The sequence below is a fragment of the Copadichromis virginalis genome, linkage group LG3, assembly GCF_057382275.1.
Source record: "Copadichromis virginalis isolate Kocher_CV1m ecotype Utaka linkage group LG3, C_Virginalis_male_GT1.1, whole genome shotgun sequence".
Taxonomy (NCBI): domain Eukaryota; kingdom Metazoa; phylum Chordata; class Actinopteri; order Cichliformes; family Cichlidae; genus Copadichromis; species Copadichromis virginalis.
In genome coordinates, this window is record NC_140620.1 from 12,640,194 (window position 1) to 12,656,686 (window position 16,493).

The 16,493-nt window shown below is 41.6% G+C and overlaps 2 protein-coding genes across 2 annotated transcripts; one reads left to right on the top strand and one right to left on the bottom strand.

Annotated features, from left to right (window-relative positions):
* Positions 1-180: 180 nt before the first annotated feature.
* On the top strand, positions 181-1,554 carry LOC146712852 (putative C-type lectin domain family 20 member A). The gene is made up of 4 exons (XM_085452653.1): positions 181-515; positions 606-950; positions 1,036-1,124; positions 1,208-1,554. Exons 1-4 carry the CDS (start codon positions 188-190, stop codon positions 1,331-1,333), a joined length of 888 nt encoding a protein of 295 aa, XP_085308779.1. The 5' UTR covers positions 181-187; the 3' UTR covers positions 1,334-1,554.
* Positions 1,555-12,982: 11,428 nt separating this feature from the next.
* On the bottom strand, positions 12,983-15,272 carry LOC146712853 (P2Y purinoceptor 14-like). Its single transcript, XM_085437116.1, has 3 exons — positions 15,174-15,272; positions 14,823-15,082; positions 12,983-13,616 (listed from the first exon to the last, which is right to left on the bottom strand). Exons 1-3 carry the CDS (start codon positions 15,270-15,272, stop codon positions 12,983-12,985), a joined length of 993 nt encoding a protein of 330 aa, XP_085293242.1.
* Positions 15,273-16,493: the final 1,221 nt, after the last annotated feature.

The window sequence follows — 16,493 nt, forward strand, 5'->3', positions numbered from 1 at the left end:
TTGAACCAAGAAATGTGGTAAACCAAACATTATAAAAATAAATAAATAAAATGACTTAAATATTTGTAAAAATTTAAGGGAAAATATAAAATATATGTTTATACATAAATAAAATCTTTTCATTTTCTCAGGAGGACTTTCCACTCTTCCTCCCCACTCCAGAGAATATCACTTTGTGAACCAGAAAATGACCTGGACTGAAGCTCAGAGTTACTGCAGAGAACACTTCACTGACTTGGTCACCATCTACAACAGCGACATCAACCAACTGCTTTTCTCAATTTCACCAAGGGTCCATGATTGGGCTTGGATAGGGCTCTATGATGATCGTTACAGCTGGAAGTGGTCCATGGAGGAAAAACTTTTCTATGTTGGCAGTACACATGAATTTTTGATCTGGGCTAACGGCCAACCAGACATTGTAAATGCAAATGAATACTGTGTGGCTCTTCAGGGACAAACACAGATGGATGATAGACCCTGTGGAGATTCTTACCCTTTCCTGTGTTACAATGGTAGGAAAAAGATTTGTTGGCCTACTTATCTCTACAATTCTATGAGACTAGGCATGTTTCAAAATTAATCATTTTCTGAATCTTTCGCAGCCAAAAACACAAGTTACATCTTAGTGAAGGAGAGCCGCTCCTGGTCAGCGGCTCAGTCGTACTGCAGGACATACCACACAGACCTGACCAGTATAAGAAGCAAAGAGGAGAAATCCAACATCACGCTCACTTTGAATGGATCAGGGGTTCAGTATGTGTGGATTGGTCTCTACAGGGATCCCTGGGCCTTCTGGTCTGACAACACAACCTCCACATTCACTAACTGGAAGTCTTCTCAGCCTAGTAACTATTATCACACTGAGTACTATGGAGTATTTTATTTAAAGACGGGGACATGGGAAGATGGCTCCAGCACCTTCAGTTTCAGTTTTTTCTGTTTCACAGGTGAGGTCCAGAATGCAAACACTGTAAGATCCTGTCATCATGTAAAACACTAATGTTTGTGTTGTTATACGTGGTTCATTTTTAGCAGTGACAAAGCAAACAGTGGTGAAAATGAAGCTTCAGTCAGAGGCAGACATGCACAGCACAGAGATCCAGCAGCAGGTTTCACAGCAGGTCAGCAGTTCAGTCACCAACACAAACTTGACACAAGTTCAAACTATGCTTCATGTTTTTCATCATCTGCACATTTTGTCCAGCTGTCAGGCCTCATGCTGTCAGAAGGACTGACAGACTTCAGGATTCGTTGGAGGAAAGTCCAGAGTTACCATGACGACCAGTTGAAGAAGCAGGATGTGGATGGTGGCTGCAAAACTGAAGACTGACTGGACTGAACCACTTGATGTGAAGGGCTGCCACGATTAGTCGACTATCAAAATCGTCGACGACTAATTTAATAGTCGACACGTCCTTTGAAGCTTTGTAAGATCCCAAAAGATGCAGGAATAAGTAGTAGGATTTAAGAGTGTAATAACGGACTGAAACAGAAGATGGCAGCACTGCATGTACAAGGATGCCAGCTGCCGTTAAACCCCGAAGAAGAAGAAGCAGCGTCACAGAATTCATAGCGCGGCCCAGCTTAGTTTCCAACAATGGTGGCAGCTAGTTAGTTTTAATATTACTCTTATTATTCTTTCTGGGTCACAAAATAAACGTATAACATATTTTCAGGTGAGAAAGTAGCTGTGTAAACCTCAAATATCTGCTCAGTTTATCAAGACACCACATATTTTCAAAACCACTTCAACGTTTTCGGAGACGTCTGTTACCCACCAGCTCGATAGCGAGCCGGGGGCAAGGCTCACTAGCGCCGGTGAAAACACCGGACTCCTGGCAGCTGAATAAACGTCAAGCAGACAACTTACTATAAGAAGTGTGAGATGCTCGAGAATATACTCCGGTGTCCTGTTATACTTTAGATAGCAAGGAGCAGACGGCTGAGTTTATTAAACTCCACCGAAACAATCTGCAAATTTCATTAAAATTTAATAAACTACCATCTTGTCTTTATTTTTAGTTAGCACAGACCTTAAACACTTAAACCTGTAAGCTAATGATAGTTATATGAGAGCAGATGCTGCTGGTGCAATAAGCTGTACGTTTTACGTCCAATGGATGACGATCTGATTAGTCGACTAATCGCAAAAATAATCGGTGACTAGTCGACTATCAAAATAATCGCTTGTGGCAGCCCTACTGATGTGTGAAGTTAATAACATGCTGTGCTGAGCTGTCTCATCCTTTAAATCTTTCAATATTTCAGAGTGTAAAGTTCCACCTACAGCTCATTTGTTCAGCTGCAGTTGTAGTTTGGTAGAAATTCTTTAATCAGAGGTCCACTCACTAGTTTTCGTGATAGGCTCTAGTCTCTTGTTTTTGTTTTTCAGTGAGGCTTCTAACACCTTAGACCCTGTCCATCTGTGGACGTCACTGCACAGGCTTTGTCTGTGTGCAGTTTATTAGGATCCATAGTTCTGTTTCATTGTGACAGCAACCTCTGCTGACTTACACAAATGCATCACATAGGCAAGTATACAAGAAGCAATATTTAATGAAACACGTAAATTAAAATGCTAAGTTAGACTCAAGTCCTGATAATTTCACTTCTTTTATTTTGATCTTAATGTGTTTTCTTGGTGATTTGAGCTTATTTTTCTATTAATAAAACAATGAGTCCTTTGTGGGTTTTTACAGAGTAATAAATCAGGTAACATTGTTACAGATCTATAAACATAAAAACTCTTGACAATAAAGTTTTCTGTTTCTTTAGTTTTTTTCTCTCTGTGTACGTTTGAGGCCCGTGTTAAATTCAGCGGTTTTAAAATGTAAAAGACCTGAATGTGATTTCTACAATCTAAAAAAGAGCAGCTCAAGTGGAAACAGGAAGGTTGGGAAAAGAGACCGGACTGTAAACTCGAGAGAAATTTATATATGTTTAGTTAAACTGGTGTTGGGAAGTATAATATATGCATGTTGCTGTTATGTTATATAGTAGAATTGTGTTTAATATATTTATATATGCAAATATAAAATATATAACTTTCTATTAATGACAGTAAGCGGTCCAATCCCAATGGCCCTGCTCAGATGAGAAGCCTGAGGTCTTTGAGAAAAACTTTCTGTGAGTCTTTATGTCTGCAGACTTTGACTTAAGGCATGACCTGCAGTTTATAGCGCTGTGATGTTAACCACAGGTTAACCACGACAAGCGTTAAAACACAAGACAAAAAACTAAATTTAAATAAGCACGAGAGAAGGAACTAACTCTTAAATCTTAGGGTCGACTTGGGATTGGGCTGAATCCCACACTTGTAGGAAAATAAACTGTAACAGATTAAAAATGCATTGCTGTACGTCACTGAACATCAATAAAATAAGATAAAGAGCTCAAACTGTTCTTTTTTTGCATTTAAATTCGTTATACTTCACTTTAGAGAAAACATGTTATTGTTGCACTTTGGCATGTTGTAATGACATAATGTCCTTGACACATTAAAGCTGTCTCCATTTCAAATATTTGACTTTGAGGAAGACAATCTCTGCATTTCCCTGGACAGCTGAGAAGAACCGGATAAACAACAACACCTTGTTATAAGTTAACATTTCACCAGCTTATATCAGGCTTAGGTTCAGGGCTGTGCAGATATGTTTGAAGGGGCAGATGCTCAAAGTTATAAAGAGGCACATTAGAACAGGGCTGAATAACAATAACCTACATTCATCAAGAATCTAATGTGGAATTGTATCATACGATCACTGACATTATGTGGGAACAATGCAAATCATGCATATTCTATGTTTTACCTAAAGGGTACAATGTTGCTGTTGAGGAGTCGCTGCCCCTGCTGCTGATTGTGCTGGAGGGCAGGGATGTGTTGATCTGAGACTGTAGACACTGTAAAGTCCACATGAGACATGGTAGCTGAAGAAACAAGTGTTATGAGATAATAATAAAATGGAAAGACTGGTGACAGATTTTGTGGCTTGGTGTGGTGAGTCCTTCTATTCACTCAATGTGTCTAAAACTAAAGACATGATTATTGATTTGGGAAGTCCTCTTGTTTACTATTACTGTACTAGTATTAAAACTGCTGATATTGGGATTGTGCGGAGTAATGTCTCATCTGACATGTTGTCTTTGTTTTATAGAAGGTTTATGTAATCCATTATGTTTTTGTATCGCTACCTGGTTCAATACCTTGACTGTGAAGAATAAGAATCAGTTGGGACTTCTGGTAAAAACTGCTAGCAAAATTTCAGGGCGCTGGCAATATGGAAATTCAGCCATTTATACAGTGGGGCAAAAAAGTATTTAGTCAGCCACCGATTGCGCAAGTTTCCCCACCTAAAATGATGACAGAGGTCAGTAATTTGCACCAGAGGTACACTTCAACTGTGAGAGACAGAATGTGAAAAAAAAATCCATGAATTCACATGGTAGGATTTGTAAAGAATTTATTCGTAAATTAGGGTGGAAAATAAGTATTTGGTCACCTCAAACAAGGAAAATCTCTGGCTCTCACAGACCTGTAACGTCTTCTGTAAGAAGCTTTCCTGTCCCCCACTCGTTACCTGTATGAATGGCACCTGTTTGAACTCATCATCTGTATAAAAGACACCTGTCCACAGCCTCAAACAGTCAGACTCCAAACGCCGCCATGGCCAAGACCAAAGAGCTTTCGAAGGACACCAGGAAAAGTATTGTAGACCTGCACCAGACTGGGAAGAGTGAAACTACAATAGGCAAGCAGCTTGGTGTGAAAAAATCAACTGTGGGAGCAATCATCAGAAAATGGAAGACATACAAGACCACTGATAATCTCCCTCGATCTGGGGCTCCACACAAGATCTCATCCCGTGGGGTCAAAATGATCATGAGAACGGTGAGCAAAGATCCCAGAACCACACGGGGGGACCTGGTGAATGACCTGCAGAGAGCTGGGACCAAAGTAACAAAGGTCACCATCAGTAACACACTACAACGGCAGGGAATCAAATCCCGCAGTGCCAGACGTGTTCCGCTGCTGAAGCCAGTGCATGTCCAGGCCCGTCTGAAGTTTGCCAGAGAGCACATGGATGATACAGCAGAGGATTGGGAGAATGTCATGTGGTCAGATGAAACCAAAGTAGAACTTTTTGGTATAAACTCAACTCGTCGTGTTTGGAGGAAGAAGAATACTGAGTTGCATCCCAAGAACACCATACCTACTGTGAAGCATGGGGGTGGAAACATCATGCTATGGGGCTGTTTTTCTGCCAAGGGGACAGGACGACTGATCCGTGTTAAGGACAGAATGAATGGGGCCATGTATCGTGAGATTTTGAGCCAAAACCTCCTTCCATCAGTGAGAACTTTGAAGATGAAACGAGGCTGGGTCTTCCAACATGACAATGATCCAAAACACACCGCCCGGGCAACAAAGGAGTGGCTCCGTAAGAAGCATTTGAAAGTCCTGGAGTGGCCTAGCCAGTCTCCAGACCTCAACCCCATAGAAAATCTGTGGCGGGAGTTGAAAGTCCGTGTTGCTCGGCGACAGCCCCAAAACATCACTGCTCTCGAAGATCTGCATGGAGGAATGGGCCAAAATACCAGCTACTGTGTGTGCAAACCTGGTAAAGACCTATAGTAAACGTTTGACCTCTGTTATTGCCAACAAGGGTTATGTTACAAAGTATTGAGTTGTATTTTTGTTATTGACCAAATACTTATTTTCCACCCTGATTTACGAATAAATTCTTTACAAATCCTACCATGTGGATTCATGGATTTTTTTTTTCACATTCTGTCTCTCACAGTTGAAGTGTACCTCTGGTGCAAATTACTGACCTCTGTCATCATTTTAGGTGGGGGAACTTGCACAATCGGTGGCTGACTAAATACTTTTTTGCCCCACTGTACATGGAACGCCATAACCAAGTGGCCGGCGTAGTGTACAGGAACATCTGTGCCGAGTATAATCTGGAAGTCCCGAGGTCAAAATGGGAGATGCCCCCAAGGGTGGTGGAGAATGACCGAGCTAAGATCCTGTGGGACTTCCAGATACAGACGGACAAAATGGTGGTGGCAAACCAACCGGACATAGTGGTGGTAGACAAACAGAAGAAGACGGCTGTAGTGATCGATGTAGCGGTTCCGAATGACAGCAATATCAGGAAGAAGGAACACGAGAAGCTGGAGAAATACCAAGGGCTCAGAGAAGAGCTCGAGAGGATGTGGAGGGTGAAGGTAACGGTGGTCCCCGTGGTAGTCGGAGCACTAGGTGCGGTGACTCCCAAGCTAGGCGAGTGGCTCCAGCAGATCCCGGGAAAAACATCGGAGATCTCTGTCCAGAAGAGCGCAGTCCTGGGAACAGCTAAGATACTGCGGAGGACCCTCAAGCTCCCAGGCCTCTGGTAGAGGACCCGAGCTTGAAGGATAAACCGCCCGCAGGGGCGTGCTGGGTGTTGTTATATATATATATATATATATATATATATATATATATATATATATATATATATATATATATATATATATACAAACAACTATTAATCTATATTTGTCCAAATAGCTCAAATAGATTGCTCTAGCCTTTCCAAGTAATATCTTTCTTTGGGGCCTGCTGTCCAGACTCTGAAACCAAGTCAGATAAAAAACAAAGTGCCATGATCAACAGGGGAGCTGCCATAGTAGGTGTGACTGATGCGATTTGACCCGCGAGACTACTCAGATTTCTTTATATCAGGGTGAGCAGGGAAGACACGCAGATGTCAAGGCAGTCAGGCTGTGTGAGTCCTCCCACCCACATCGACTCATAGGATCAGGGATTAGAACTTCAAGGAGCTGAACCAGACTTCCTGTATAGCAGGTTCATGGGCCTACCAATTGACATTAGCTTAAAAGGCACCAGCATGCAAACATCACCTCAATCTTCAGCTATGCTAGCAACCTTACTCTTCTCTCAATATCATGGCAGGTGTTAAGAAAAGTGGAATAGAGAGAGATTCAGCTTTGATATTTGTGTAAATAACAAACAGACTGGTTCTTATATAGCGTTTTTCTCATTACTCAGAGTGGGTGAATGAAGCAAGTTACACCACTTGCATTATTCACACACACACACACACTTTTTCTAAGCTTTTACTTCTGTATAAATGCTGGTTATCTAACATTCACTCACATTCATATTCCGATTGCTATAAGGCTGCCCCCTGCTGGATGATCCACAGCTGCCCTCAGGATCTCTGATAGACCAGGCCAAACACCTGGGCAACCTGACCTCTGTTAGTGTTCTTTGGTTTTTTCTTTCTTTCGGGAAGTACAGGACAATGACTACCTTTTAAAAGATTTAATTCATTTCAGCAGTTGAAATTAGAAGTTCCAGCATGCTGAACTTCAATGTGAATCAGTGATCTGCTTCACAAACAGGATGACCCTGTAAGTGGGCAATACAGTATAATACCACAACAAAAACAAATACTATTATGACTCTTTTCTGGGAAACAAGCAACCAGTCCTGCCATCTCCCGACTCAAATTGTGGTCGTAAATATTTTGTACTTGTAAATCAGGATTTGTATGTGTAAAAAGAATTTGTGTGTGGACTTAGCCAAAAAATACATGTCAAATTCTGCACTCAAGTATCAAGTTACAAGTATGAATTTTGACCCGTTTTTTCTTCCTTTCATCTGATTGGCCAATGTCTTGTCAATCACAAATTTAACTATCCAATCAGAGAACAGATGGGTTTGGCCATCCGGTCGTTAAGTGATGACGTGAGGAATCCTACTTCTGGGCCTAAAGTAGTCTGCATTTAATATGGCTTTTGTGTTGTTAACATGTTTAATGTTTTGTATTTTCTTCTATTTAATCTCAAAAAGCTCCTAAAACAGTCAGTGATCACTGTTGACCTCCCTGCTAATCATTTATTTAAGCTCAGTTTTTAAAACCTTACGATGTAACTACAGCCCAGCCCATGCAGCAGTATATGAATGACTAACCTCGTATTGTGGATTGATCATCTCAGTTGTTCTCCTGGCTGAAGTTTGGTCCTTTTACAGCATGTCTGTGAAGGTTCTCAGTCATCCAGGTCATCGTAGTCAAAGGAGCTTGCATAGAAAAGCGTCTGGACTTCTTTAAGTTACTTGAAGACGTTTCACCTCTCATCCGAGAAGCTTCTTCAGTTCTAAGGTCAAATGGTGGAGAGTCCCAGATATAAACCTAGTGGGAGTGACCCCCCACGGAGGGACAAAAGGACCCCCTGATGATCCTCTAATCGCCTGAGCCAAGGTGTGAAACTGGGTGTGGGCCCCAATCAGCCAGAGTTTCGGGTGAGTTCATTGTGAAACCTGGCCCCACCTTATCATGCGAATTCCTGAGATCAGATGGCCCAGGATGTGAGTGGGCGTTAAGGTGTCTGGGAAGGGATCTCAAAACTGGATTATAGATGGCAGAGAGTTGGTGTCGTAAACCCCCGCCTCTGTTCAAAGATGGTCGCTCACAGTGGACATAGATGGCTTCTTTCACTCCTCTTTCAAACCATCTGTCCTCTCTGTCCAAAATGTGAACATTGGCATCCTCGAAAGAGTGTCCTTTATCCTTAAGATGCAGATGGACTGCTGAGTCTTGTCCTGTGGAGGTGGCTCTTCTGTGTTGTGCCATGCGCTTGTGAAGTGGCTGTTTGGTCTCTCCAATGTAGAGGTCTGGGCATTCCTCGCTGCACTGTACAGCATACACCACATTGTTAAGTCTGTGTTTTGGCGTTTTATCTTTCGGGTGAACCAGTTTTTGTCTGAGCGTGTTGCTGGGTCTGAAATGCACCGGGATGTCATGCTTGGAGAAAACTCTCCTGAGTTTTTCTGATACACCGGCTACATAGGGGATGACAATGTTGTTGTGTCTGTCCTTCTTATCCTCCCTCGCTGGTGTCTGGTCTTCTTTTCTGTGCCTCTTTGCTGACTTTAAGAACGCCCATTTAGGATAGCCGCACGTTTTGAGTGCTTCCTTTACATGTGTGTGTTCCTTATTTTTTCCTTCAGGCTTAGAGGGAACATGTTCCCCCATGTTCCTTTTACAGCATCCTGCCATGCGATTACATTTGTTCCTGACCACTGAGAACACTCACGTTAACTTTTGTCGAGTGGAAAAAAAGTTAGCTTGTTTATATTATGCTAACATAGCTGTGTCGCTAGCACATCATTATATACCAGCTGACCAAACTTTAGTAACCCTACAAACGTCACTGCTCTTTAGTTTTCTGTCTTCATTTATGCTGGAAGTGATAGCAGAGCTGTACGTTTTAATTTGTTTCCAAAACCCCGCAGTCAGGATATGCTATATTGTATTTAGATAGAAGCTAGCGAGCTAACTTCCTGCTAACTTCTAACTCCGTTAAATGTCATAAATTCAGTTTTCATGGATGCCTGGATGTTAAACTCAATTGTTACACCTGGTAGAGCAGAACGCTGATCATTTTATTAAAGATGAAAGACTTTAGACAGTTTTTCAACTCAGTAATGCCATAGTGATCGTTATATATATGGACCTGCAGCGGAGTTTAGGCCCAGACACGGCTAGTGACGTCAGACTTAACGACCGGATTGGAGGGGTGCTTTGATCTGATCACACTGACATAGAACTGAACTGAAAGTGTGATTATTTGAACTATTGACTCATGTTATATGCTAATGATTATTATTATTTTCTTGTTTTGAGCCAAATTAGATTTTTCTATAGGAACTCTGTGTTTAAGCACCAAATTGGGTTTGAGAACAATTTAGAATTCTTGCAAGCAAAGACAGAAACTGCTCACCATGATCAGTAGTGGGCATAAATTCATTGAGCTCATAGCACTAAGTTGGCTTTATTTGCCCTGCAGAACAGACCGGTTTTAGACTCTCAGACTCTCAGTTTGTCTTAAATAAGTTGTGAAACTGTGAAACTGAAGGTTTTAGTTTCAATCTTATTTGTAAATCAAGAACTAAAGCTTAAAGAATAACCTCGGTGTGTCATTTAGAACAAAGCTGGGATAACTAAAATGATCTTAATCTATGGACGGTTAAGTGTGACCTGTTTGTGTTTTATTAAAGATGCCGACTTTTCATTCAAAGGTTTTCAGTTCTGATCTTTACACGGTGCTTTGCTCCACCACTCCTGCCAACCTAGAACTGGTCCAGTAGCTTTCATATTTGTCTTACAGTACAGCAGGTAGTTCCAGGACACACACAGACAAACACAGACACACATATTACAGTGTTACCTTCAGTTTAATTTTATTCTTATAGCACAGCAGTCAGCTAAAGGTGCTTTATATTCACATGTTATATTGTAAGGTAAAGACAATAATACAATAACTCATAATTAAAGGCAGAGAGTTGTATATACAAACATGGTGAATGAAGAAGAAACACTCAGTCACCAGCAGTCTACACCTATTGCAGCATAATTAAGGGAGGATTCAGGGTCACCTGGTCCAGCCCTAACTATATGCTCTAGCAAAAAGGAAAGTTTGAAGCCTGATCTTAAAAGTAGAGATAGTGTCTGTCTCCTGAATCCAAACTGGAAGCTGTTTCCACAGAAGAGGGGCCTGAAAACTGAAGGCTCTCCCTCCCATTCTACTTTTAAATACTCTAGGAACAACAAGTAGGCCTGCAGAGCGAGAGTGAAGTGCTCGATTTTATATCTGACATTTCAAATACATTGGATTGATTTGAAATATTCTAATATTATAAGATGATGAGAGGAATTATGTTAATTTCCTAAAAATCAAAGTTCACATTCCCTGCATTCAGATGATATATTCATCTTAGTCTAGTATCTACATGTTAACATGTTTGTTTGCTAAAGGACTGAAGAGGAAGAAGTTCACAAGGAATCATTTAGAAAAGTTGAAAACATCAACTGATTGAATCCATGAATCTGAAAACGTGTTTCTGAGTGAAACAGACAGACATGTACAGACTGAACTGTTCAGCAGTCAGAGTGTTTCTCTAACAGGAGACACTCTTTACACCCAACTCAGCACAGACGCACCGAGCAACCAGGATTGAACCCAAACCCAGGATAAAGAGTTTCAGTGAATGTGGTGTTGAAGGTGTGGAGGTGGATCAGCAGGACAGTCCACATACACTGCTACTCTGTTAGAGACAGGGGAGGGGGAGGAGGAGGAGATGGATGTCACATAATGAGGACCATATTCAGAGCAGATCAGACTCCAGGAATGATCGTTCCATCCAAACACGCAGTCATAACTGTTTCCTTTTCTTCTGTAACTCACTGATATCTCAACTGTTTCTTTCCACTCGACCTCCCAGTAACAGCGACCAGTCAGACCATTACTACACATCAGCTGAAAAAAATAATCAAATCTGTCTAGATGATCAGGATATGACTGAACCTCCTCCACATGTGTCATCTTCCTGTTGTTGTCAGACAGTTTAATGTGTCTGTTTACTGTGTTTGTGTCGATTCTGAGTTGACAGGAATCTGATGAAGAGAACAAACACAATCCAGCTGCAGTTATTGATCCATCATCTGTTCAGTGATCGATTGATCGATGCTGTCTGTGTGCAGTGTTCATCTCCCCACGCGTGTGTTCATTAAAATCATTGTTTGACCGACTCTCCTGGACCAATTGCTGTTTTTGTGCTCACCCTCAATATTTGAACTTGTAACAATACCTAGACTCCAATTGAGGTAACTGGGTGTCATTACTGCCAGCAGGAGTTATTGTTCTATTAAATCTACATTTATCCAGAGCCAGTAGTTTCAGGTTTCTGTTAGGTGTCGCCTGCTCTGGAAGACAATTGGTGATGGGTGCTGATGTCTCTCACTTCATGATTCTTAAAATAGAATCACAGTTGTTGTTCCTTAGTTGGTGTGTCGCAGAGTGGGGAAAAATCATTAGACACATGAACATGGTGAAGTGAATCGGGGACTTCCAATTAGGACTCAGCTCCTCCTCACTATCACCCAGCCAGCCTGGTTTCTGCTGGGAGAAAGCTAATGGTGGCAAAGTTACCAACTACAGGCTACCTACAGGATTTCCAGGTTTCTGAGCCAATTCAGTGATCCTGGCCTCCAGAGCTGCAAATAGGCTGCATTTAATACAAATAAATTTATTACTAAGCTAAGCTAGCAAATGTCGAAAGACTAAAATAAAAGACAAAAGTACTGTGAATATAAAGGGCAGTTAATTTCAATTGAAAGTGTTTTTAATTAAACAAGTACACACAAAAGCTACACAAAACAGCACAGTGCACTGTAGCATGAACAGGAAGTGATAGAATACCACAGAGAGAGCCAACACTGAGTGAGAGTTCCAAACACTTGATTAAGTCATTAAGTAATGAATGCCATTTAAGGGTTCAAATGCAAGGGTTTCTGCAGTTCCCAACCAGCATGGAGGCATGACTGAGAGTTTGAGCTCCAATAAAATGATGTGTGTTAGCCCTGCGACAGACTGGCAACCTGTCCAGGCTGTACCCCGCCTCTCGCCCTATGACAGCTGGGATAGGCTCCAGCAGCGTGACCCTGAAAAGTATTAGCGGAAGCGAATGGATGGATGGAGAGCAGCTTTGGTTTCAGTTGCTCAGACGATGAAAATCAAAACAACCAGAATCCTTTAATACCTGTTATAACCTCGGGCACTGATAGTGCATAAAATGTTGATACAAGCCTTACTGAAGCAAGGTGAAGGAGTCTGGAGCAGCTCCCAGACTGCGTAAAGCACCAGTTTAACATGTGAACACATCAACTCTCATTTTATCCTTATTTATAAATTTCTTATTTCTTATTAACAAAATGGAGAAATAAGATGTCAGTAAAGCAAAAAATGGTTGTGAATGCTGGATTTTTTATAAGGAAAAGAAATGAAGATATTAGCTATATTTAATTTTTTTGTTATCAAAAATAAAAAGTGCTAAAAAGTGATGCAGTCATCCAGACATGTGTAACTATTAAAGCAGAATCTTAGACAAAACTCACATTTCACACATTTAATAAAGTGCATTGTTTTCCTCACAGCTCACCAATTTGACCTGTTGTCCGTTTGTTGAATGTTGGCTCTCCTGGACGCCTTTCTCACTTGAGCCCGAAAGAGTCTTACTGAGGAAAAAGTAAACAACAGGGTCCAGGCAGACATTGAAAACTGACACCATGGTGGCTGCCTCCTTCAGGTAGAACAACATTGGCCCCACAGAGCAGCTGTTCAAAAGAAAAGTGTCGGGAAGTCGAACCAGGTGATAGGGGACAAAGCAAACACAGAAGATGCTGACCAGCACCAACATGTTCCTGCGAGACTTCACCAGCTTCTCAGAGGAGGCCAGCTGCCTCTGCTGTGCCTTCAACACCCTGCGGGAGGTGCTGTAGTAGAAGAAGACCAAAGATATGAAGACCACGAGGAAGATGATAGTGCAACTGATGTGAATTATTTTGAAGACCAGGCTGAGTGATGCACTAAAGAGGGAACCACAGCGGCTCAGGGTAGAACTCAGAGGTTCTTGGGTGAACAGGATGGTGTAGGTGATGGCAGGAATCAGAAGAAAAACCCAGGTGACCGTGGAGATGATGTTTGCTGCTTGTACTGTCTGCAGCATGTGCATTTGTGAAGTATGAACAATTTTCAGATACCTAGCGAGAAGAGACAGGAGGCAGGAGACAACTTAATTAAGCTGTTACAGAGGTGCCAACATAGCTTATTATGGGCCAATCTTTTTTTCTTTTTGTTGTTGTTGTTGTTTTTGTAACGGTATAAAAAATGAAAGGTGGTGGATTGGCCAGATGCAGGTCGATGTGTAAAAATAACTCTGATGTTTGGTGGTGGCTATGGCAGAGCTCCCACAGAGGCCAGCAGGTGGTGAGCAAAAGGGAAGCCAGGAGGAGCAGAGATCCGTGGCGGGCGCGTTTGGTATTGAGCTGAAAAGGAACACAGTTTGTCCCGGACTTCAGCTACAATGAAAAAGACACAAAGCTGGAGTTATTCTGTGTCTTTATGCTGCACAGCTGCCTTTTCTACTCTCACTCTCTCCCCCTCCCTCTCCCACTTCAATCATGAAACTGATCAATGATCAGCTGATCAGCTTTTCTGTCGCAGGTCCCGTCTCTATTTTTTGTTTTGCGCACTTTGCGCCAGAACGGGGAAACAGGCGGAGGTCGCGCTAAACAACAGCAGCACGTTTAAGCTTGATCAGCTGTTGCTAGAATTTATTTAATATTAATTTCTAGTATCAGCTGATGTTTGCTGGAGCCACAGCTGTAAAGCTGCTGGTCATGATATGGTTTGGTTATGTGGTGAGAGGGAAACATGAAGATGAAACCAGGAGACGTCCTTACTGAATCATCAGAGCTGAACAGGTGATGGAGAAACAGGTTTACCTTTTAGGTGACATGAATGAGTTGAAGGGAAGTTATGAACTTTTTCTGAGAGACAAATAACACCAGGATCCTTTTCTAAGTAGCTGACGGTTGGTAACTGTGCAGGGGCGGATCTAGCAAAGTGTTGCCAGGGGGGCAGGTAGGCATTAACAGGGAGAGGGGGGCACAAAGAAATACTTTTCTTTCTTATTCTTATTTAAAATATCTAGCTTTTAATAAATAATTATCTGAATGTTACAACTAAAGTTTGTATGTGATGTAAAATGTATAGAAATCATACATATACCAACAAGACTGTACATCACTGTCACAACAGGGTTTGTTTTCATTCAAAGTCTTTATGGCTTTAATACCTGGTGGGCCGGTCAATTAATTATTAAGTCCAAAGGAGATTTCTACACTTTGATCTGGAGCACAGGGTTCATAACTAACACATTATTCTGGTTTTACTAGGTTCCTTACCTGTCAGCAGCAATGGACCCCATAAATATGATGCTGGCATACATGTTGAGGAAGAAAGCAGAAGCCCCAAAGCTGCAGTAGAGCTGCTGAATGATGAGAGAGCTGCTAGCATAGTGGCTGATGCGCAGTGGCAGAGAGAGGCAGAGCAGGAAGTCAGCAGCTGTCAGGTTCTTCATGTAGACCATCAAGCTGCTTGATGCCTGCTGCCGAGCTCCACAAAAGTAAAACTTCATGATGAAGCCATTGAGGGGTAAACCCACCTGTAGAGACACAGAGAGGACGACAGGACTTTGGTAGATGCACAGAGAACCTCGTTTCCATCAGAGCACAATCTGAAGACTTAAAACTCACCAGAAAGACCAGACTGTAGACCAGAATAAAGAAAGAGTTGACTGATGTGTTGACATAATCACAGGTCTGGCCATCTGTCACATTTATTGGTTCATTCATGTTTCTGGAGCTGAAAAATAAATCCCCTTCATTAAGATCTCTCTTTGATAGGATACACCTTCATATTATTTTAGGTAAATCAAAAGTCAAACTAATTTTAAATATAATGTTGAGATCCCCTAAATCCCTCAGAAAGTTTGATAAATGTCATCTTCTGGTCAGTTATTCAGTTATGGCTGAATGTTTCTGCTACTTACTGCTAAAGAGACGGGCAATGAAAGTGGACACTATATCTTCTGAATATTTCTGAACATCAAACTCACTGTTTCAGCACTAAAGTGATCCCTGTAAACTGATTGTTAGTTTTAGTTTCCTTATTTTCCTCTGAGTAATTGATTTGGTCACTAGTTAGCTAACATAAACTAATGTAAGTCTATCAGCTACAACCAACCAACCACATGATGTTCTGTACCAACAGAAGATGGTGCTAAACATAAACTTTGTGTCAGTTTATAAAGAGCAGGACTCAATGGATTAAATTACTCTTTAACTGTGTAGTGTTTCATATCTTCTTTAAGAACAGCACAGTGCTAAATATTTCACTGTTTTCTCAGATCCTGCACGTAGCTTTAGACAGCATGCCATGAGGATTAAATTTGTTGATATGAATCTCATCAGGAGCTCCTTCTTAGTTTTCAGAACCCAGTTTTATATTCAACTGGTTGTTCTGTCACTCTCTTGTCTTCCAGGTTTAGCGCCTCGAGTCTCCACCTGCTAGACCTCTCAAAATTGACTGGTACATGCGTGTTGGCTGATCTGGACAAAGGCGACCAATCACTCACCAGGGATCATTACAAAGGGGGCAGCTCCTGTTTTCTATGTATTAGTAGCGTCTTTATTGTGGGCAGGTGTGTAGGTTAATTCTAGGGTACTCTATACATATAAAGCACATAGACAGACACATGTTAGAAACACTACCCTATGCGGTTGATGCTACATCTGTATGGTTTTGACTGAACTTGTTGTAGATAGACATGACCTTTCGAGAAGCTGTAGACCAGTTTTGTTTTATTATTGAGTTTTCTAATTTGGCTCAGCCGCCTGGTCCTCCTCCCCCACCTCTGTTTTTTTCTTGATTGTTGTTGAAACATGTGATAAATAAGCACTGCATGCCTTTTACACCTGCCCCCCACCCTCCCACAGCTCATTTTGCAGTGTGGCTGTAACAACAGCATTAAAGTGGTTCAACTGTTAAACCGTTTTCTAAACCTTTGCTCAGCA